Here is a 24,737-nt window from a genome sequence, read left to right as displayed (position 1 = left end):
TGAGGAGAGAAAAGAGAAGAAAAGTGTCAATATTGAGGTGTTGAAGGTACCTGTGTTGTTCAACATTTAGATTAAGTGTATGCTGAGTTACTTCGAGTGCTGGAAAATTCTCAACACACAATTCCTATAGATGAGTTGATATTAGACTGTTATATAATATAAGCGATGGAGTTAAATATAGTGAAAAAAACAAGTGTAAATCGTTTTCTGGTGTTTTAACTGGAGGGAATTTTTCAGTGGTTATTTTATAGGTCTGTTCTTTCATTATGCCGCAGCTTGTGTGTCCAACCATCAAAGGAGATGCTTTCACTTTGAAAATTTGTGTATACTGTGACTTAGCCTGCATTTGTCTTTGCTTGAGAGCAAAAACATAAGAAAAAAAATCAGGCAGTCCCACATTATTAAATTACTGTTTCCTTTGTGTCCCAAAGCTTGCCTGGCAACAAAAGCACAAACCACACATGCGCCATGAACTGCGAGGCCTTACCGATGCTGCAATAGACTGCTGTAAAGGTGAAAAGGATTGTCGCCGCGGCATATGGCGGTGATGCACAAAGTGAATCCTAAGACTGATATGCTTATCTTCATTACAGCAAGGTCTTCTTCAGGGATTTTAAAAATTGTTTAAGAAAGAAGGAATGAAAGTAAGGAGTAATGCGGATAACAGGACAGACATAGAAGTCATCTGCTTTATTTACTTATGTCAAACAATAATACATAAGAGACGAGAGGTCAAAAGAAAACCAACCATCTACATTTAAAATAAAGAAATTTCAGTCCTGAGATTGACAAAAAGCAGGGAGAACAGACAAAATATCTACTGTGATCGTTGGGATGGAGGAGGGACAGTGGCAGTTTCAGCAAATTGAAGATGATGGTTGTGGGGAGATTAGGGGGAGATTGCAGAACTGGAGAGGGTAAGCAATCACTGGGATGCTTGGCTGTAGGCACATTCAAAAGTTGAAAACCCCACTACTAAAGGATTTTACAGCTTTTTTTCTTTTTTCTTTTTTCTTTTTAAATATTCAGACTTCTTAGTTCAAAATCTGAGTCTCATATATTATAATTTTTCCAAAAAAGAAAAAAGGAAGATATTCTTTACATATTTTCATCCTGAGGAGACAAAATCATTTTTAAACATAAATACAACACTGCAGGGAGAACAATAAGAGAGATGCTTTATAGATTTCCCATTTCCATATATATTATTTTCTCAAGGTTGCGGCACCCTCAGACTTTGGCAGCGTTGGTGCATTTGAGATCGTTCGGGAAAAACAGCCCTGTTTGTCCACAGGAACATTCGGAGAGCCTCACAAACAGTGAAAGGAATCAGGAAGAAAATAAGCAAAATCCCCAGACTTTTGAGTTTTGATTGGATACAGCAATATCCCCACAGCGTAAACAAGATGAATATTTGGAGGCCATAAGCTTTCTCAGCTGAACATACATACTTGTGGCGCTGAAGAAATAAAAACGCTCTTGGAATTATGCCCCGCTGCATTGCCTTTCAGAAAAGGGCTCCGAGGCTGTGCCTTTTGGGATAAAGATCCTGATTTATTTCTTCATCTGTGCTGATCTTTTACCTTGCGGTGCATTTAACAGGTGCTGAAAACAAAATTTAAATTCTACGGCGCTCACATGTGACCCATCCAGTTCTATCAGACAGCACTAAAGAGACAGCAGTGTGCTCAACGTTTGTGACAAAACACAGAAAAATCTTTTAATGGTATTGTGCAATACAGCAATAAGGCTGGTGGATTAACAATACAAGCCTCCTCAAAACCAACTGAACTATTGATTAAGGTATTTTCTTGCTAGGTAGGAGCCAAATGGAGAGGAATGGCCTTGTGGATGTAACGTTAAGGAGGGATGCTGGGAAGAACTCTGAGATGAGAGCCCCAGGGGCCCAAGGGCAGCCAGGGGACATGACTGAGGTTGACCAAATCATTGTGGAAGTAAGGGGGTGGGGGGGCGCTTGGGCCTTCTCCCCCTCCTGTCATCTGTAGATTAGAGCAGCGCCAAGACTCTACAGAGTGAGCAGCTGCCTATATATTTTTTTGTCCTTCCCTCCCCTCCCGTTCCCTCTCTTCTGAGAGTGAAAGAGCTGACCCTGCTTTGAACGACCCCGTCTGCTCTCTTTTCTTCTCAGCAGTATTTAAGGCGCATAATATGCAACTAGACCTTTACACTGGGTAAAGGTCCTCGTGGACTTATTGGGATTTACTAAGGGATTTTTACAACCAGCATAAGTCATTTCACCTTCGTTCTGCCCTCGGGCCATCCTTGAGAGCATCTCTCTGCCCTTGAAAATGTGTTAACAGTCAATATCGGTCTGTTGCTACAGCGATAAATTACAGATCCAAATGTCCTCATTCAGACGGAGATTTCTGTGTCATTAATAATTTCCTGGACAAAATATTTGTTGAAGTGTTAAAAAGTTTAAAGTGAAGTTTTTGTTTGTTTGTTTTTTTACTTAGGAAAATCAGATTGAGGCTCAATAAGTCTTTCAGCCAGAGAGGTGATTTCAGTTGGCCTTCAATCTGATATGTGACCGCAGAGCCAAATAGGGGAAGCTTCAACCAGGCACCAGGAATATGGCAATTATCCTGATTACTGATGCTTCGAGGCTTCTCTGGCCCCCAAATCCTTGCCCACATCCTTTCCTCTCTCCAAACCCCCCTTTTTTTTTTTTTTTTTGCTGAGACCTGTCACATTGCACAGGACCCATCAGCCAGGCAGAGAACAACCATATAACCATATATAATCCAACAGAAAACAAATCCCCTCGATCAAACACAGCCCAGCCTTTAAAGCAGGCCTCTGAGCCCAGGTGCCAGGGTGCAGTGCTGAGGCCCTCAGAGAAGCCGCGGAGGCTGTGATTTAGCAGCCTCCCCCCACCCACTCACCCACAGAAAACCATTCTATCCTCCTCTTTAACGCCAGCCAGCCAGTCCTAACCTTCAGTTTGTTTAAGCACTGCTGAACCCAGTTGGCCCCGGACAACGGGAGGGTGGGCTTAGATAATGACATGCCATATGCCACTCTGCCTCTGCAGCTGAGTGAGCCATGGCTGGATCAGCCCAGGCACAAATCTATTTGAAATTTAATTCTATTATCCTAATATGGGCTAAGCGTCCATTGTCCAAATCAGGAACAGAGGAATGGACCACAGTTCCAGGGATAAGATGCATCCCATCAATAGAAGCTCATTAATGTGTGTAAAGGACCAAGGGGACAGACAGTTTGGAGCCTGTACATAATGAACGGTGGCCACAAAGGCACAGAGTCACCTTTCGCTAAATAAAACTGTTGTTGTTTTTAACTTTGTATTTTTCTAAATGACAAATGATCGTATTCACGTGGATTTTTTCTGTTTATTCGGCTGAAGTTGGCTTCAAATGGCCAGATTTCTCTCAGTATCTAAGAGGAAATCCTTTACTATTTGAAAGGTGTTTGATTTCAACCCTTTGACTGAATGAATACTCTCTGCTGGCTGTGTCCTGTAGCCAGACGTCACCCAATATTCCCATTAGTAGAGAGGCCTGGTGCCTCAGACCTCCACTGGTGGGAAAGGCCAGACACTAGAAGCTCCACTGCCTCAAGTGTCTCCTCTTCACTTCAACATCATGTGACAGGGTTTAATGCTTGGATGCCGAAGCCAAACGGAAGGGATTTTGGGAAGGGATGTATCTGTAAATCTGTCAAAATATTTCTACAAGACAGAAAATATGCTGGAATCAGACCGCGGCTGGGGCATTAAGCTGTTGAAACAACATGAAAAATTTCACTGGAATGTTAAAGAGGCTTACTGTGCAAATTTAAGCCAAGGGGCTTGGTACTCTTTAGACTGGAATCTCTGTCAGCGTTCAGATACAGTGGCATGCCTACGAACACCATTACCTCAAAATTTAAGGCTCATCGTTAATAATTAAGGGAAAAGATCAAATCATAACGATGCTTCTTCTTCTTTTAAATATCCGTCGCATTTCAGTATTAACGGTTAATGTTTTTCAGCAGTGCTGTCTGTCCCGTATCTTTGGATGGCCAAAGTGTAAACATTTAAAAGACGACCATCTAAATGCACTGCTACTACTACGTTTATCATTACAGCACATTATCCGAGCGATGTCACACACCGTATTCCACTCTGGGTCTCACAGAGCTGCTGTAACAATATCCCAAGCTTCCCACTGCCTTTTAGAGGTCACATGTTAAAAAATAATCACAGACTTCAAAGCCGAAATGTGGCTTCTGAATACATTTTTAAAGAAATTTATTTTACACCTCAAAACAAAAGATGGATAAGGATTAGGGATGTGGTACATTGGGAATGTATTGACAACTGTAGTTTACATTTTTTTTGGTGTAAGCTCAGAGAAAAAAAATGTTAATACAGTCATAATAATTGCACTTCATAAATCTAGACTAATGCCAGTATTTCCCCACAACAAAGCTCTGGTTCTTTCTTCCTCTGCAGTTAATAAATTCAATTTACTACTCAAATTTGACTGACAAAAGAAATGCTAATTTAAGACCAGAGGACTGCTGCACTGATCCAATTTTTCTCTTTCACTTGAGTCCCACTAGGCAATAAAACATCGCAGTAATTTAAGTGCAGTACATTCAAGGGAATCTCACAGTCATAATAAATATTTCACTGCTCTGAATCATCAAGTTAAGACTGGCCTCGGCTAAACGCATCCCAACCAGGGGCTGAAATGGACAATGAAAAGCAGTGAGCTTTGAGTCTCATTTCATCTGATGCCAGAGGACAGGGCATGATTGTTTTCATTTGTTTTTGTTTGCAGGATTAGGGGTGAATAGCACCCCGAAGATATGATCTCCATTTGTTTCCACCACTTTCTCATGATGATAGCACCTGACAGATGAAGAGGCTGTAGTGCTGTAAATACAGTCATAAAGGAGTCACGTGAGAAAATGCTCTCTAGCTCCACTGAAAATCTAAAGCCTCCGAAAATAAAAATTAAATAAGAGGGGTTGAATTTGCAAACCATCTCCCGTACATTATGCAGATATAATGTTTATGGGACCGGTGACTCAGTCTTTCGGTCTTGGTGGTAAAAATCTTGTAATGACAGAATTTGAGAAGAAGAAGAAAAAAAAAAAGTCTGAGGATTTTGAAGAACACAAATTTAAAAAAGAAAAAGACAAAGCACGCACGCATGCACTCAGCCACATACACGCATTAACATACATGTAAGGTTATGCAGATAACCTCCCAGTCACATTCTTCATTGTAACAATTCTTTTTCTTGTAATGTTTTTTTTTCTTTTTTGCAATGTTTTCTTTTTAAATAAGTATTTATTGTATTGTATGATTCCAGTGTTGGTTAGGAAAAAAAACAGCTCTCCAAACAGGTTCTTACAGAACCAAAGCAGCAACTATGCCTCACACCAGGACATAAGAAACTGCACGTCAGCCAGAGGAGAAATTATTAAGTCATCAAAACAAAAAGTGGAAAATAATAAAATTAAATTGAAAAAAAAAAAAGCAAGCATTTGAGACACTTTTCCCCATAGCAGCCAAATACATATAATATACCTACAAATATATCAAACAACAAAAAATAGGTTCAAGTTTTTCAAGTTTCTTAAATATATCATATCCAAACTACCCAATTCCAAACTTCAAAGTTAACAAAATTCAAGCAGTGCAATTTATGTATCAATTATTATAACAGCAATAATAACTAATATCGTACTAGCCTTTTAACTCAACCTTATGATCCTTGTACATAACACCCGAGTACAGCCTATAGTCTTCTCACTTGTCAGTACATGTTTTGTTTTTTTGTCTTTTGTACGTGTTCACGTGTGTGTACTGTTACAGAGTTTGGATTTTGAGAGCAGCCCTAAATATTGGCCCTTTTGTGACCATTTCAGTGACAACCTACACAGTAGCTTCATCCTTAGTATTTAGAATGGGGATACAAGTGGCTTATGCACTTCATGTCAAGCTATGATTCTGGTCAAAACAAGTTCAGGCATGAGAAAAAAACAAAAACAAGAAACAAAACAAAAACAGGAGACCAAAAATATAATTAATTCAAAATCCTATTGGCAAACCACAAGCTGGAACATCAGGAGAATCATGAAATCCCTTTTCATTCCCACTGGCAATCACTACCACTTTTTGTATTTGGGATTTCCACAGCCTACCTTGAAACCACCAAACCTAGGGCCACACAGCACGACAACTGCTCTTCTCTAAGCACCCACACTAGTTAAAGCAGTGGCACTCGCATCAACCCCCTGCCCCCCCTCCCAAAAAAAACATCTGGTTTTTTTTTTTTGTTTTTCTTTTTAAACTTGGAGAATCTTCACAAATTCACAACTCTTGATTCGTTTCCTTTACTTCCCCCTCTATCTGTAAACAGGGAGGCGGATGTGTGCATGCTGGTGGTCTAAGAGACGTGGCACAGACACAGTCTCGTAGCCTTTGCCAAGCATCTGCTCCTTGATGCAGGGTGGGTGGATGTCGTTGATCAGGTACTCCAGAGACTGCAAGCTGCTGCTCAGCACAGACGTGTTGCACAAGCTTTTGCTGGGCAGGCTGCAGCACAAACCTCCCCCGCTGTCTATAGCAGGGTGGTGATGGTGATGGTGATAGTGGTGATGGTGGTGAGGGTAGCCCATCTCTCTGTGCCCTGTGGCCGGCCCTCCGGTGGAGGTGCCCAAAAGCTCCTGGGGATTGTAGCAGTCACTGTCAGGTGTCACCAGCACGCTGTTCCACGGCGGCGCAAAGTACTGACCCACTGAGAAGTTTCCGTGCATACCCACGCAGTTCAAAGGGGAAGAGCTGACTTTGTCCAGCCCGCCTCCTCCACTGGCACTGGCAGTCAGGTGGTAAGGTCTAGAAGAAGAGGAGGACACCTGGGCACCCATAATCCCTCCTCCTGGAACACAAGTTTCCGGGGACTTGCTGATGGCGCCCCCTCCTCCACTGCCTCCACTGTACATGCGGAGCACAGCCTGTTGCTGCTGCTGTTGCTGCTGATGTTGCTGCTGCTTCTGCCATAGTATATAGTCCATACCATCTGCGTACACACCAGTCTTCATCGCCTCTGAGTTCTGAGCCGGCAGCCCCTGACCTGTATATACCATGTTAGCCTGGGGACCCATTCCTACCACATAGCCTCCACCGGAGGAGTTAGAAGAGACCCCCATGACAGCCGCGCCCTGCTTGGAAGGGCTGGAATTCGATGGTGCGGTGGCAGCCCCTTGACACACCTGCTGCAGAGCCTGGGCCTGGCAATGTTGGTTGATCTGGTAGATGATGCTCTGAATGGAGGGAAGGTTGGATTGCGTGGGCAAGGCCAGGCCTCGGCCCCCCGTTACAGGGATCACTGAGCCAGCTACAGTGACATTTGGGGGCACTGACAGTCTGGGGCCTTCTGGAGGCTTTGAGGGCCCAGTGTGGTATACCATTTGGCCATGGCCACTGGCTAAAGTGCTACTACTAGGGGGCGGGTATGGGGCAACAGCTATGTGGGCTGGAGAGAGCTTAGTCCGTCTGCCTTCGGAGTTCTTGAGAACACCTTTTGAAGAGATGAAGGTGGATGTTGACGATGATGACGATGACGAGGAGGAGGACTTAACAATAGCAAGGAGACCCTGGTAGCCCCCTGTGTGGAGGTGTGGGTAGGGACTATAGCGTTGGCCTGTGGTGTCATATCCATTTACAGTCCGGTTAAGGTGCTTGTGCTGGGGAACCCTGATGTTGGTGGGGAAGATCTTGATGGACAGCGGGCTGTTGGCTGTCTTCTGAGCATAGGCATCAAGTTCTGCCGCAGTGGGGTAGCGAGGGGAGTGTGTGGGCACTACTAGTTCACCTGCAAGACACAAAAAAGAAGAAAAAAAAGAATGACTTAAATGAACAAATGCCCGTAGAAGAAGCGAACAGCAGACCTGGGGTTTAATTACCAGAAATATCAAAGAGCCTGACAGCAATGGCATTCACAAAGCCGGGTCAATCAATTGTAATAACCACTGTTCTCCTGGAATAGTAAGATCTGGCAGCAGCACCACGGCTAGATTGAAAGCAGGTTAAAAGATGTCATCGTGACACAAGAGCAGGCGAATAACACAAGATTACAAACAGCAGAAACACTTCAGAGCAAACCCACACAGAGTTTGAAAATTGTAAATGAGGGCTGGCATTCATTTGCGTTCTCTCTCTCGTCCTCCATCTGAGCTTTCCTCCCATCTCATTTTCTCACCCTCCTGTGGAAGTTCATCCCTAGACAAATGGATCTTTTTAAAAACTCATTCTGTCAAAGCCTGGTACCTTAGGCGCTGTTAAATCAGTGCATTGTGAAATTAATTCGGACTCTCTTTAGCATTGAATTGGGTTAGCCTTGGATACCAGGCAAGGAGGGATGAAGGGGAGGGGATAAAAGCTTGTTTAATTGCAGTGGCACATTTGAGATTTATAAGTGCTATCACTTACTGGGTCTTACCCTTGGCCACAGAATTTTCACATTTTTTATTCAGTCCAGGAGTACATGAGAGGCCCTAGCAAAAACCTATTAAAAATCCATGGGGAATTAGTAGCCTGGTTAAGGTGAACTACATGAGAGCAGAGCCAAGTCCAGAATACTTGAGTGATATTTTTTTTTTTGCTGAAAGTATTTGTTAAAAAGGCAGAAAAACATAAACTCAGTGATGAAATAAATCAAACATTAGTTTTACAAATGGTATGCTCATACGTGACAATGAAATATTTCCAGTATGAGGTTAGAGAAGTAAAAAGCTGGCCTCCGTATCCTTGTAATATAAATTGATGTTACAAAAACGACACAAAAATGCTTGATTGAACAGGAAAAAAAGATAAATAGACGCCAGTATAGCAAATGTCTTCCTCTTACTTTACGTCCAAATTCTCTCTAAGGTTTGACCAGTGAAACCACTCATTTCAAAAATCAATTGGACACTGGTGTTGAGTGAGACTGGCGATGGTCCTCGGTCGTTGAACCAGGGGTTGGCCATTGTGAACTGAGGTGGCAAACAGGAAAAAATGCAATTTCTAAAAACCCCACCATGTGTCATTGTTTGGGGGGGGGGGGGGGGGGGGGGGGGGCTGGGCACGGAGGTGAGGCACTGCAGTGAGATTGGATTTAAACAACATTATTCAGGCAATTTCATGGCTACTTAGCTCAGTGCAACAAAAAGGGTATGGGGGTGGGAAAAGAACTCAATTTACAAGCAATATATCAGCTGCCACAAATGACTTGCAACCCCTTCAAAAATGACTTTTTTATGCAAAAGCTAACAAAATGCACAAAAATTTAACTGCCATAACTGTGCCGTCAGCAAATGTCCTGGCGACCCAAGGCAGTCTGCAGGGTGCAGGCTGTGACTAGGACTCACTCCATTTGCTTTCCGATTGCAAAATCATTTTAAAGAGACTCCACAGCCAAGTAGTCACAATTCTCATTTCTTTGCTCCCATTACAGAAAGCATGGGGAGTTCATTTCAAAAACCCTATGGGTCTCCAACTGTGAAAATGATTAAATCTACAAGATCCATATCATAAAAGAAATAAATTGGGAATTTAACAGCAGACTGGAGAAACTGTGAATATTCCAAGCCAAATTTAGTGCCTGAACTATTATACGCGTGTTGTTTCATCCGACAGGCAACATGCTTTCCAGATCAGAAACTCTATGGCATCAAATTAGGCTTTAAATTTTGTAAAAGAAAGAAGAAAAAAAAGTGCTGACATTAATTATTTAATTTTAATTTAGAGTGTCATTCTAATGGGCTTGTCTGAGTATGCCAGGCTAGCCTATCTAAGATCTAACCAACCTTACTGAGGCAAAGCCCTGCTTCCCTGGTGACAGCAGTGCCATTTGCTTTGATGTTCTGACTTGCAGAGGAAAACTGACAGAAGACTTATTTGCTCAGAAGAAAAAAAACATGCTCATTTCAAAGCACATTGCTGGTCCACATGCAAATGGATGGCAGCATTTTTTCTGATCATCTTTACATGAGGGCAAAAAAACATCTTTGATCATCACATGGTCTAAATGAGGAAAGATACTTGGCTTTCAGGCATATCAAGGGCCTGTGCCCTGCCGCCCCTATAAGCCCCCAGCTGCAGTATGCCCATCATTCCACCTAATTACTGCCACATGAGGAAAAAAACTATAAAAACAGCCAGGAAATTCATTAAAGGGTGGCTAATTCTATTCCTTCTCACTGACTGAGCCCATATTTTCCATGCCTGAGCCTGCATTTCTTCTGAGAGAGCGAGAGGAGAAAGCCTTCTCCCTCCGTCTTTTCCCAGCTTGGCCCTTGTTTGTCAATAGGCAGAGCCTTTGGCACACCAACCTGGCATCAAAGGGTTTCACACTTCACAGGCCACAGGGATTAGAGGCCTTTCAGGCCTACAAAACCCATCTCAGCTCCACAAAGGCTTCCGGTTATTAGAACCCATGGGCATAAAGGAAGAAGAGGAGGAGGAGGAGGCAAATGAGCATCTGGATGCTTCTGATTCTGGCTTCCTCTTTAAAAAGTTCCACGGTAAAAATTTTATAGCAAAGTTGATTACAGTAGCCTAAGTATGGCCACAAACCAGAGCATATTTCACTCTCATACACACATTGTTATTCACACTGTGTGTTTGATGTGCGGGGTCTCTGCATTTCTCTCCTCCAGAGCAGTAAGTCTATAAGTGAGGACATGGAGGTTAAAGGAGTGAGTCTCTTTTTAGGCTGGCGCTCTGTGACTTATTGGTTTAGGCTGCAGTAGATCATAGCAATGAGCAGCAGCATACAGATGGTGCGGGCTGATAAACACCCTCTGAGGCCGCCAGTACTGCCTCCTTTGTGCGAGCCCTTACCTCCTCATAAGGTGGGAGGGGGGGTTTCCTGCACCTGTGCACACTCTCTAGCGTGGTCGTGCATGCAAACATCATGCAGAAAAACAGGGGGAAAAAAATGGGGGGAGGCACATTCGCATGCATACACACACCTGCATCGGCAGTTGTGTGTCTCATTTGCCATCAGTGGAGCATGTTGTTATCCTCTGCTCAGCGCTCTCTCATGAAATGTAGGGCAGGGACAACAACAGGTGCCTGTGCGGGCGACAGCCTGCAATGCCTCCTGGGCTAAATGCTTCACACTCGCTTCATTTCAACATGCGACAGCCTTGTAAGGATTAATTATTTCCCCTGGGGATGGAAGAATATGCTATTTCCCTTCCTGAGAGCAGGAGGCTATGTGCACTCACAAGCACATGAAATAGCTCACAGTAAATGAACAGCAAAACCTGGGCAAGCGCTGCTTTGAAAAGAAGTAAGAGCGGAAAAAAAACTTTCACATGAAAGGAATGTAAACAAACCAAGCATAGTGTGATTGAACTGCATTGGAGATTAGATAAAAGCTCAGGCAAACACATGCATTAGTACTGAGAGATCACGCGCCAGGGAGCGGAGATGGCAGGGAGGCAATTAATGGGCTGACCTTCGTCCTTAATCACCCAGTGCCTGGCACACAATGCCCATGTGTCAGAGCAGCACATCTCTAAATGCCACCCCTCATTAGCACGATGCACGCCGTGAGAGAGGGGCTATCTGTGCAGTGCTCCACTCTCCAGCGGTCAGACAGAGATAGCAAGGCAGGGATTGGATAACATGGCAGCACAGCACTGAACTGAGCTGCAATAGGCCATGATATGATCTAGAAATCCCATTTCACTTGGAGGATGGGCACTCTCCTTTCTCTCCATTTTTGATTGGCATGAAACTCCCCAAGCGCAACGTCCTTGGTGTACCCGGTGCTGTCACTGTGATTGCGTGTGTGCTTTTTGTGTGATTGCTCTGTGTGTGTGTGTCTGTGTGCATTTGGTGAAGGGGGTACCCAATTCTGAACACTCAATTAACACTCCTTTAATTAGCCAGCAGTACATTTTGAATTCTGATGAACTAATTTTCTTGGTGTGACGGTGGAAGAGGCGGCAGAGGGGGGAGGCCTGGTAAAGATGAGGTCCACTGGGTACAAAACAGCAATAAAGAGGGAACTGGTTAGATTAGACTGTAAAAAATCCATTAAATTCTGTGCACTTCTTCCAAGTGAGAGGTCAAATTGTGTTGATCACAAGAAGCAAAGGCAGACAGAGAGAGTATGAGAGCATGGAGTTAGGTGAGGTGAAAAGAGGAGGGGTAGCAGGGGAGAGGAGCAAAAAAAAGGAGAGGAGATAGGGAGTCAGAGGCTGTGCGAGAGTGCAGCACCAAATCCAGAGGACCACGAGAATGCTTTGCATTTTAATTAGAGGTTTAAATGAATAAGCGGAGGAAAAAGTCTGAGAGAACTGCCTGAGATGCCCTTGCTCCCATTTATTAGTGTTCCAAGTGTTCTAAAATTATGAGCAGGTTGGAGAAGTTTCTTCTTATTAGCGGAGAAAACGCTCCAAAACATCAAAAAGCCCTCAGCATTTCCTCACTCACTCCTGCAAAGTCTACGTCCCTACTTACCACACGCTTTGATCCCCTCTGACCATGCACACTGGTGAGCAGGGGAGAAGAGCGCTTGTTTAGATGAAGGAAGAGGACCATTTGGTTGAACTGCAATTAGGTTTTCACAGAACAACGAGTGTGTAATACACTCAGACTACGGCCAAACAAACAGAGCAGCCTGTGATGAGGTTAGGGCAAACTACAGGAACAGAGATGACCAGGAAGACGAAAGAAAGCGAGAGGTCAGTCTTAGTTCAGCACCCGCTACTTTCGCTGGGAACCATTTCCCCTCATAATGACAGTCCACATTAAGTAAAAGCACGTCCTCGAAATACTCAGCATATATACCGTAAACCTATATGCACTCATGTGTGCTGGGCCTCTTTTCTTCGCCTTTGCTCTTCATTTATCTGGGTTGTCTTTTTGAGGACTGGGCTGGCGGGATGCTCCTTTTCCACACTCTCGCAGCCCATTCCTGCACTAATGTACAGTCAGCCATTAATCTCACTGTAATAAATTTATTCAAATTAATAATTCATGGCAATTCAAATCCTTCACATCACAATCTCCCAGCTTGGAAAAGGTTTGACCTGTCAAGCACGGGGCAGGCTGAACAGCATTGTCCCTTGAAGGAACCCTTGACCTGTGGCTATTGTTTATCTCTTAGCAGATAGAATCAGCGTCCCTTAACTTGCTGTAAAAGGATGGGCAGGCTGGGGAAAGCCAGAGGCAGCTTCACGTCCTGAACAATACCTGCCTTGTGCTAATGGAGGTGTCATCTGGCACAAGGCTGATTAGTCAGCGATTACAGCCAGGCCTCAATTGCCGTGACAACTGCTGCAAACACAATGGGCCCTGATAGAGCCAGCTGTTTGGTCCTCTGCAATTAACCCTGCATCCCACTCGTCTCCGGCAGAGCGCTGCCTCTAATTGACTATCGGGCACACAAAGCAGGGGCTTTCGTCCAGACCCCCTGGACATAGACCCCCGCCCCTCTGCCGAGGTAGAGATGATAATAATAGAGGCGTCCTGTGGACTCAGCCGCCAGTCAATCAAAGCCTCGGTGCCCCACAGGAGCTTCCTGAGGAGAGGGAGAGAGCGGAGGAAGCTCATGTATGAGCCACTGATCAACAGGGTAGAGCAGCCTTGCAGGGGGGCAGACATGTTGAATATGCCCTCAACCAAAGTACTAATCAATTCAAGTGCACGTGAGGGGAAAGGAAACCCTGCTGCTTGCTTGATATCAAAAAAGCATTTTTTTTTTTACAAGCACTCATCTCTCTCTGTTCATCTCAAGGTTGATTTTCTGTGCAACAACACAGGGAAGGAAAAAAAAATCCAGGCAATTATTTGTCAGGCCTCTGCTATCTATAATTGCAAAGATAAAAATCAATCACTGCAATGATTTCTCAGAGGATAGAGCTGTCTGAATTCAGCAGCTGCTTGTGTCATCACAATCATCAAACAAATGCATATTGTGAGGCAGTGGAAACAAAAATGTGCTCACCAGATAACTCTTTTCTAAATACTTCATGACTTATTGATTGGATGTTTTTTTAATACGACTTTGTTGAATCAAAATCGGTTTATTTAACGCAGCTTTTTGTTTCCAGTTGCCGTCACTTTATCAAACATCGCACACAAACTTACAAGAAAATTATTTCTCTAATCAAATTAATTTCTATGTAAATAAAAGCAGTAGCTGGACAAGATATTTCAACAGGGGATACCATACTGCACTGCATATTGGGCTTTTAACCTGCCAACATGTTTCACAAATAGCAAAGCGGATAATGAGAATGTTAAAGCAATCTGCACACTGATCCTTCACAGGCACGCAGGCATGGCACCATGTCAAAAATGGATTTAATTGTTAAAATAGATTTAAGCAAAACTTGGACAAAACTCCCACATGTAATCTTTCATTTCATTAAAGACAATCTCATCCAAGATTTAATCTATCTATTTTCCACACAAGCAGATGGAAGAAATACTAAACTGAAAGACTAATCTGGGCTTCCTCCTCACTGCAGCATGAGGTCATTTGTTTAGCCTGCAGTGAAGCGGCACACGTGTGCGGTAAATACAGTACGCTGATACAGAGATGGGGTCCACAGGTACTGGATAACAGTGAAAAGGAGCAGCAGAAAAACAGAAATGTTTTTCACTTTCTGTTCCGCATGTTGTTACACGTTTTTTAATGTTTTACATATGCGGCTAACGTGTCCAAATCAAAACTGCTAATTGGATTTCTATTATAAAGGTTTCTACCAAAGAAATGTGAAATATTATACCATCAGGACACTGTCGTGTTTACATTTTCTCATTAGAATTTATCTCCAAAGCCAGATGTTACTGAATCAGCTATGAAAATTAATTAGCTGGTTTGATGTGGCAGCCTCATGCTCCTTCTAGACAGACCTGGCTTTTATGGGCTGTAGGGGAAATTACTGAGAACTGATTGATCCTGAAGGACTCCTCTGTACACATGGCCTGCCAGCCAGACACACACACACACACACACACACACACACACACACACACACACACACACACACACACACACACACACACACACACACACAGATCCCACTAACAACTAATTCTAATATTTTACCCTCCCGATGAAACTGATGTTTTTTCTCTTTAATAACATCAATAGCAATTCATCAATAAAATCCATAAATCAGAATTAGCTTCAAGCTAACTGATTTCTTATTAAAAACCACCAAACAGGTGAATAAACACAATTTAGTCTGAAAAAAGGACAACTCTCAGCCTGAGTGTGTTGACCTCTAAAACCCACCACTCTCTGAAATAATAGCGTTGCCCTCTGACCCATAAAAAAACATTGACTCTCCCTCTGCATGTCTTTGGATCTTTTTTTCACCGCTTTCTCTTGTTTCTCCCCATCCTTTTCATTTCTTTGTGCTCCTCTCACGCTTCATCCCCCTCTCTGTCTTTTCATCCTCCTCTCCGTCTCCTCTGTCTCTTCATCCCCCTCTCAGTCTCTTCTGTCTCCCTCTCTGAGTAAGTGAGTTTCATCTGGGGTGCTTGCCGGGCGAAATCACCTCAGGGCGAACACTTTATTATCTGTAGTCAAAGCGTCACCACAAATACCATTCTACACACACAAGTGTCACTTTCCATTTGTCTGCACTCTGGCTGCATTAGCAGAGCCTTGCCAGCCCAGAGCCTCATCTCAAACGCACCCAGCAGAAGAAAACTAACAGCGTGGGAAAGCACTCGCCCTGCATTCCTGCCCCATTAACACCACTGGCAGCACCAGAGCAGACCTGCTGCCTCTCAAAGGAATTAAGACATTATTATCAACACTGACCTTTCTGAAATATCTTACAATATGACAAGCTATTTAGGCAGGAGCCTTAGAGTCTAGGGGAAGATATCTTAATGTGCATGAAAGGGAACTAAGCAGATGAGCCTCCCTTTAATTCCGGAGATCACTGCACATGTTAATTACTAATGATCTAGCTGAGAGTCTGGTCAACACAACACCAGTGGGTAGTTTAGTCCTCTTTGAGCCGCAAAGGAATGCAGGCCGGCAGCAGCCGTGTCAGGCCTTTTGTAGGACACCCGTGCACCAAACAAACAGAAAAACTGGGGCAACATGTTTACCTCACACTACACGCTGAATTTCATAAACAACAACAACAACAACAAAATTAATTAAAAAAAAACAACACCCAAACAAAAAGAACAAGCTCCGTGTTTGTTCCCATGACAGCCAAACAAAAAAAAAAAGAAAAGAAAAGGCATTTCAATGGAAAAATAACCGTCCTGAATATTTCACACTGTGAAGAGAGCTGCTCACAGCCACAGCGTCATTTCAGGAACAAGTTTCACCAGGCTCTTTCCATTTGCAATAATTTATGGGGCTGGATGGGCAACATAATAGATTAATGGAAAAAATAACTATATTCATCGCAAAAATTGCTTTCTGTTTAATAATCAAGGCCTGCCAAAGGCCTTAGTTGAGTGCACGGTTCTGTATAGAAGCAGGTTCTGTGATGAGCCAGCCCTCAGGCCTGCCTGGGCCACCCTCATTGTGCATACAGCATGGTCTAGAAAGCAGAGCTTTATCAGCAAATACCCCGAGTCAGCACAAGCAGCGGGGTGGTTATGTGCTGCGACTGGCACACCAGCCGATATTGTCATGTGCGATTAGGCCTGTGCTCATGAGCCTGTGAACTCATTCCTATGGCATCAAAGTCAACTTCACCTCCTACTCGCCTCCATTTACATCCATTCCTCTCTGCTGCCCTCTCCTCCTTCCTTCCCCAGGTTCTTCCCATTTTACATTCAGCCCTGCCGCTTCACAGCGTACCTTCAGTGAACCTTGTGAAAAGCTGTGCTCTGCTGAAAACAGATAGAGAGGGAGAATAAAACAGCAGGTTAAACTGGTTTGATTTCCAAAACAAATCTCGACAGCTTAATTAACTCCAGCCAAAAGGGTCATCCACAAGTTAGAGCCAGCCAGAGCAACAAAGGAGCAGACGGCTCCAGTTGTTTTGTTTTGTCTTGGTACACCTCTCCAGATGACAAGGCTGATAGAGAGGAACAAAGCACAGCTCACGGAAGACAGAAAGACAAACTATGAGGCCCGTTATGGGGAGACATCAGGAAGAGGAAACAGAGATTAAACCATTCAGCGATGAGCCAGAGAGCAATGCGGGACACAGAGCCAAGAAAAAAACCCAACAAGCTAAAAACCTGACCTGAAAGATTTATGTCAGGCCCTCCTTGTTCTGTCTTTAAGAGAATATGCCACGCTGTGACACCATTTTCTCAAAGGGCTACATGTACAGCAAAGAGCCAGCAGCATTCAGAGTCATGCACAAACACAAATGGACACAGCAACAACACACACACAGTTTTGGAGTAAAAAAGAAAAACCCAGAGGTAAAGATCGTAAGCACATAAGCACAAGAAAAGGAACCAGTGCACAGAGCAGAGGAGACGGGGAGGTAAGGGAGAGAGAGCGGGAGAGAGATGGAGAGATGAAGGAAGGCTGGAGGGGCCTGGGCAGGCCTGTCAAACTGGAGGAAGTGCTGGTGCGCAGGCCTGCAGGTAAATGGAAGAAGAAAGGCGCCTGCAGGCTGCCTGAGGCAAGCCTGGGCCCTTCTGTTCTATCATTTAGGAGACAAGTCCTCCACTGATTCCCAATTAATATTTAACACTGCACAGACAACAAGGCAGTACACATGCCGAGGAGAGGAGAGGAGAGGAGAGGAGAGGAGAGGAGAGGAGAGGAGAGGAGAGGAGAGGAGAGGAGAGGAGAGGAGAGGAGAGGAGAGGAGAGGAGAGAACCATTGAAAGGACATGCATAAATGAGAACGTTGTCAAAAAGATTAATCAAAATTTGTAAAAGATTTAATGTCAGTGGAGTTTTTGAAGGAAGGATTTAATAGATGCAGTGTTCTATAATGTTAACCATCGCTTAAAGCTGAATGTTTTAATGTTTATTTTTCATCAATAAGGCTCCATCTTATCCAACTATGGGTCTGTGGTCAAACTTAAAAACTTGTTTTAAGTATTAAAGTTCAGTTCAACGGAATTCAGTATGCTTTATTGGCATGAATGATGCACAACTGTGTCAAGGAACCCCGTCACCAAAGCGACAAAATTAGTTTATATAGTTTATGTGGTAAGTTAGATCGATGACACCTTAAAGTTAACAGAGAAAATGAGATACAAATGCATTACAAGAACATTGTGAGTAGATCGTCACCCACTATCTTGCTGGCGAGATTCACCAAGCAGTCTGAGTGCAAGTGAAAGCACCATTAGATGATGTAACAGGTAGTGTAGAAGCAACATACTGACTGCTGTATGGTCTTCGCAGACCCATGGCTCTTATTCATTATTATTTAATAGATTCATTTTTATTGCATAAAAAGAAGTGACTATAGGCCACTACAAACTATTACTGATATCAAATTTGAGTTGTATTCTTGCAAGTAAATGTTTTGTTTCTTACTCAATGCACTCCTCTAAATGAAACCTGTATATTTGTATCACTGGCACCATCTGGTCACTGCCATGATCAATTTCCTGAGAAGCCACTTTCATTTGAAGACCAATCTGACAATCTGAGTTTGCAGATTGTCCTTTGAATTGTGATTGGTTAGGGGAAACTGATTCTTGGGGATAGTCTCTAAAGTCTTTAAGGAACCATGGAAGAGGGTTGTAGCAAGAGGTCTAGGATAAAACCTTAGGGTCAGACCATGGCGTCAAATCTTTAACTATGTAAGTAAATATTCAAATATGAAGATCCTAAAATGACAAAAATGGGCTTCATTAGAATGAGTAAACAGCAGACTGCAGTTAAATGTCCCAGTGGAGCAATGATTTGATTATTGTGCTGTGGTCAGTTTGCACTCCCATGCTCTCTCTGCCAAAACCTCTGCACTGCTTAGGCAGAATGAAAAACCAAAGGCAGGAGTGGTATTAAAAGTGCATTGCTGGTTCAAACCAAAACTACACACTGCTAATGGCTCTCTAATTTCAAATTGCTCACACATGACTTCTTGTGCATTTTCTAATCATGTTTACACCCTTCAAAGAACTTGTGCAATAACATACTGATCAATAAGTACTCTGTGAATCTCAATAATAGCTATGAGGTTAAAATGCGTTGGCTAATTCACTTAAAACTAAATGCTGGTGAATCCTCCAAAGAGGACTACTTTTATGCAAAATATTGCCAGTTTAGTAGAATTTAAGAAGGTAAATAATAATATCTTGATTTAAACTTTCGAATCTGCTGTAGTATTTTCATTTGGATGAAGCAACTAGACAGAAATAGAGCAATTAATGGCTTGAAGTTTGGTTAAAAAAATAACTCAAACTTTTCTTCCAACTCGCACACTTTTAAAGTCCAATTACTGGACCAAAATTCCGTTTTTATTTTAAGTTTTGTTAAGACGTCCATGCTCAAAAACAAAATATCCTGCCAGGAGTGTGCCAAACCTCCTGAACGCCTCTCACAGCCAGGCTGTGCTGGGTTTAGCTTTATGAAGACACGATCATTTCCTGTGGGACAGCTAGAGCCTGCAGACACTCTCTGTACCCTCGCTCAGATCGTCCAACCCACCCCCACTTTCTGGCAGGCGAAGACAGAGGGTGTCGCTGCCTTGCACCTGGGACGCCCAAATGCCAGCTCCGAGGCTTTGGAACAAGGAACCTGTTTTTGAACCCAAGTCCTGCTGCGACCAAAACTACACCAGAGTCCCTTTTCCTCAAGCTCACCTCTCAAGGCAATAAGATTGCTTCACCCCCTGTGTTCACAGCAGAAGGCAGAGGGCAGAGGGAAGGCATGGCTCTGCTGGATGTCACCATCCGGAAATGATTCTCTGTGTGCCAGCAATCAGACGCCAACACGACAGAAGAGGCTGTGGTATGCATGAGGTAAGATATGTACAACTAATATCATATGGCCGTCTCTCTGAAATAAACTGCGACTCAAAATTCTCCGCTTTTCACAATCTAGCAATATTACAGAAGTGCAAATTACACAATCAGTGCAGCTATGCAAAGCCAGCGATTCCTCAAAATGAAACTGCATAAATAGGAATCGTGGATGAGTTATGGAGGAAGACGTGGATAGCTGTCAATCACCTTGCACTGTAAAAAACACCTCGTGACCTCTGCTTCCTTGCTGCAGACAGTGGAATAATGACAGTCTCTGTGGACCCTCTGTGGAATTCCAAATGGGAGTTAGAAATGAGGTAGTTCAATCAGCGGGAAAAGGTCAAGTGCATGCAGATTTGCTCTCCCTTGCAGTCTCCATTCCTTTTTTCCCAGTTTCGCTTTACACCCTCCAGCCCCGCCACCTCCAGGGTACTGAGGCAATCAGGGTAAAGGCTGTTATTTCTGCTGCCGCAAGTGACCACGTTTAAATATTCAACTAAAAAAGTCCCTTCCCTCCCCTTTCTTGCCAACTCCCCCTTTTCCCCCTTGGATAGTAGTTGTTGAAGTATTGTGGTGCAATTTGATACGGCCAGCTAATTCCACTGTTATGTCTCGTACTGCCTCAGACAAGTGTGGAGGAGAGGTGGCAGCAGGTCATTACCTGAGCATATTTCCCTCCCAATGGCAATGTGGCTTAGGAAGAGAAGCAGCTAAAAGCAAAGAAAACTAATGGCTTTGGCAGCTCTGCCTGCAAAAGCATGGGGCTATTAGGAAAACTACAATCCCCAGGTGTACCTCTATGTCATGTCCTAAGGCTGTATGTGACAAGGCCAGGTTGTCTCTGTCGATCAAGCTGGAAGAGGGCCGAACCTGGCCTGACATAGCATGAACCTGGGATACCAAGCCTTCTGGGAATTTTTCATCTACACCTGGCTGATTGGCACCCCCGGGCCTCCCGGGTGGTGTCACACAGGGTTATGGTTGCAGGTGTGCTTGTGTAAATGTGTGTGTACACATCTCTGCTACAAGAAAAATTCTGGGCTGTACAACAGTTGATTGAAGAGTGGCTTTAGCTTTAAATAATAATTTTAAAAAGTAGCTTTATGTTTTTGACATAAGTAGAATTGCGTTCATCTTTAAAGGAAAATCATTTTTGTTTTAATTAGGCTTAGGTGCAGTGACACCAAAAGTAATTATAAATCACCATTGTGTGCTCATGAGTCGCAACCAGGCCCTGTTGAGGTTAGAGACACAAGGGAACACCCAGGTTTAGCCCAAAGTCTGATCCAATCATTGGACAAATATGGGAGTGGCAGTAAGCTGTTTTGTTAACAAGGGTACTGTAGCATTGACAGCATGTCTGCACAAAATGTGCAAATATGCACACCCATTTTGACAACTGCATCATTACAAAATGTCATGCTGGCACAAACGCAACTGCTAAGGAATGAATAAACAAATTAAAACCTGCTGAAATTTGAAAAGATATTATTTTGGAAAATAGCCAGCAGAAATACCCCCATCAACTACTCAAGTGAAGGATTCTGGACCTGTTATTCTCTAGCTGACATGCGACAGAGTAATTGCTGTCTGGGCAAGAGGGGAGGCAGGGTAGTGGTGGGGGCTGCTGGGCCTCCTGTCCAGCCATCTCAGTGTTCACTGGACTGGTCCGCCTCCCGTTCCCCTCCGAGAGCGGGGCTTTAACGCTCACCCGTGTTCCCTGGACCTTCCGGACCACATCGAAGGATGATCAAGGAAAGGAATGGGTGGAGAGGGAGGTCACCACCGGCTGAGGGTGGCCAGGGTCAGTGGCATCCATTCACCCCTCTCCCCCTGCAGGGCCTTTCTCTCTCATCTGCCTGGATGGGTGCCCTCTCTGTGGGGCACAACACGATGAGAGGTCCTGGCTCCGCTGCCGTCTCTGCCTTTCATGTCTCCATATAGGGCAGTGGTAGATAGACGCGGAGGGGGAGGACGAAGGAGGGGGCAAGCTACAAATGTCACCCATAAGGGGGGATTTAATTAAAAATGACAGGGGCTGGCGCTGGAGAGTGCAGCCACATATGTGCGGAATTTGGGCGCAGTGAAAGCAAGTGCCTATGATTTATAATTCAAGTAATGCTCCGCACTCCTTTTAATTCTACGGCCAAAGAAAAAAACTATCAAAAGGCTGCCCTGTGAGGCTAATCCAATATGATATTTTTAAGGGCAGGCGGTCAATAGCTTTTTGAAAAGCCAGCTTCTCTGTCTCCCTTTCTGCTTCTCTCTCTCTCTCCTCTACTTGTCTGTCTTTCCCCGTCTCTCTCTCTGCTCCTGCCTCCTTTCTCTCCCCGCTCTACAGTACCTCACCCCACCCTCCTGAGCACAGACACAGAGCGGGCTGTGATAATGGAAACATCCCGCTCTCCGCCTCCTGTTTCTCCTGCTAAGCTCTGTGCGCTTGGGGGAAATTGATTGTCTGGCGAGCCGATCTGAACGCTTCCAGCTGATGGTAGAGCCAGTTAAGTCCTTTTTTATTGAGGGTATGAGGGATTTTTAATGGGATTCAATAGGAGTCGCATCAATGAACTGTGCAGCCACTCGGCATCTGCATGCAGGGGCTTTTTCTAAAACCCTCCTCGCCCTCTTATCCCAATGCTCTGCCACCCCACCTCCACTTTCTCTGACACACACACCCACACATACACATGCAGACAGGTTTTTGTGTAAAGGAAAGCAGATGCAAATGACAGAGCTCGCCTCTACCTTCGCTGCCACGTAATCCCCCTCCTGCACTTTTACTTACTGTCCATTTCAAGGGTGTATTCTTATATTCAGCTTCCTGTTGAGAGCCCTGTCATTTTACCCACAAACCCTTTCCATTCTGGCACAAACTTGGCCACGACCAATCAGTCATGGGACCTGCTCAGCATGGTGACCTGAGTGTGCCCACTTCTGCAGCCAGACCCACTGTCTGCTTTTCTGCAGCCTTTCTAGGCCCGGACAAACAATTGCCTTATTGAGGCCAAGTGGTGCACGATGGTGGAAATCCAACACTTGCCTCCCCCTCCCTCCAGTCCAAGGACAGAAAGGAGGTTATTATGTTCAAACATCCTCATTATGAACCTCAAGTCAGTCACTGCGGTAGTCCTTCAATCAAAGGGTTTAACAGGTGGAGAAGGAGAGGGAGTGACAGGGAGAGTTAGACAGAGAGGGTCAGCGAGAGGGAGGGCAAAGGGAAAGCTGGAGACTGTTCTTTTTCTCTATTGATTTGAGTCCTGACTCCCACTGGCTGCTCTTCAATAAAGGACCTTGAGAGGAAGTGGGCTAATCCTGCAAAATTGGAAGTAGGGAATCGATTAAGAAGACTGCTGAAGACTCCTTCCATTTCTCTCCCTTCCTCTTCATCTTTACCTTCACTAATTTTATTTTCACAATTTCTCCTTCCCCCTCCCCCTTTCACTGTGCCTCTTTCTCTAAAACCTCATTAGCGATTTGTGGTTGGTTCACTAATCTAAAGAGCTAACCCTTCCAAATGCACCCAAGGCTTTGTTTATCTCTCTGTTCCTCCCTGTTTCATGCACATCTATACACCTCCATATCCACACAGACTAGAAAAAACAACAAAAAAAGTCTGAGTACATATATTATACAGTCACCTTTTTGTTTATGATTCTTCTCTCCTCTGCATAAGGAATTTGGAAAGTGATGCTGAGCTGAAGAGTAGCTAATTGGACAGTGAGGAGCTGAAAAAGAATTTGGGCAGTGCTTCATTTCTTCGCCAATCAAGAGTTTCAAGCCTTTCACAGGGCTAGTTAAAGGCTTGATACAATGCTCCTCTGATGAAGAAGCCCAGATCCTTCTATTTCCACTAAGCCTTTGTAAGCTTGGGTAAAAACTGCAAGGTTAGTACTCCCCTGCTCTCCATCCGCCAGCCTTTTTAATCAGCTTGAGGTAGCTCGTAGCCCTGCCATGTAAACAAAGGCCAATAAAGAGTCTAGGAGTGTTAAATAAGCAGGAAAGACCTTTCCTCCACTTGTCAGACAAAAAAGGCTTATTCAAAGCTTCAGCAAAGTTAACGAGAAGTTCACCTTCCAGAGGCCTGACCGCTGCAGCTCTCTCTAATCCCAAACTGGTTAGAGCTAGTTTCGCCAGCACTCTTAGCGGTTTTCAGCCCTGGCTCATCTCTGTCCCTTTACACCATTTTGTGGGTGGACAGAGGGTGGTGCTAGGGAGCAAACAGAGCAGCTGTCACACTTTACATGCGGCCGGCACAACCAGGGCCAGACACTGTAAATGTTTACAGACCCTCAGGGTCACCCAGGGCCACTGAGGCACGTTAAACACTGTCTGTTCGGCCCTGTTGCCACGACTGCACAATCAGCACTGCTAAACAGCCTCCCTCACAATGAGTAGCCAAACAACATAGCATTCCAAGGCCTAAGTGCAAAGTGAATGAAAGTGTTTAGAATTCCTCAGAGTATTGAGAGAAAATAGTGCCAACAACAGAAACTGAAAAGTCTATTTTTTGTAACTTCTCAGTTAGGGTTAACAACAAGTTTCTGTCCTTCAGCATGAAGATCAAACACAAACGTCGTTCTCATTCCACTGCTTCAGGCAAGAATTCCTGACCTCCATCTCTTTGTTAACTTACATTTCCGTCCAAGGGCTTGTGGTGGCTCCAGGGTCTTGCTGGCACACACTGGGTGCTGGGGTTGAGGGTTTTGCCTCCTCTGCAAACAGGCCAGCATGGCGAGGTGGGCACAGTACAACAGCCGGGGGAGTTCTGCGGCCAACCTAGAGTAGAAAAGGAGCAAGAGAAAGAGAAAAAGAGGAACACTGCAGTGAA

General features: G+C 44.2%; 1 protein-coding gene across 2 annotated transcripts in view; it reads right to left on the bottom strand.

Moving 5' to 3' along the window:
- Positions 1-675: 675 nt before the first annotated feature.
- Positions 676-24,737, bottom strand: part of fam222aa (family with sequence similarity 222 member Aa) — a 51,824-nt gene continuing 27,762 nt past the window's right edge. Inside the window, exons 2-3 of one of the 2 annotated variants that reach the window (XM_026186667.2) lie at positions 24,543-24,685; positions 676-7,853 (exon numbers count right to left, since the gene is read on the bottom strand). In XM_026186667.2, the coding sequence (XP_026042452.1) occupies positions 6,385-7,853; positions 24,543-24,639 (1,566 nt within the window). In that variant the 5' untranslated portion in view covers positions 24,640-24,685 and the 3' untranslated portion in view covers positions 676-6,384. Of the gene's footprint in view, positions 7,854-16,718; positions 16,836-24,542; positions 24,686-24,737 lie in introns of those variants that run through there. The other variant, XM_080309191.1, reaches the window with a different exon arrangement.

This window comes from Astatotilapia calliptera, chromosome 12 (genome assembly GCF_964374335.1).
Source record: "Astatotilapia calliptera chromosome 12, fAstCal68.1, whole genome shotgun sequence".
Classification (NCBI taxonomy): Eukaryota; Metazoa; Chordata; class Actinopteri; order Cichliformes; family Cichlidae; genus Astatotilapia; species Astatotilapia calliptera.
This window is presented reverse-complemented; position numbering and strand designations above follow the sequence as displayed.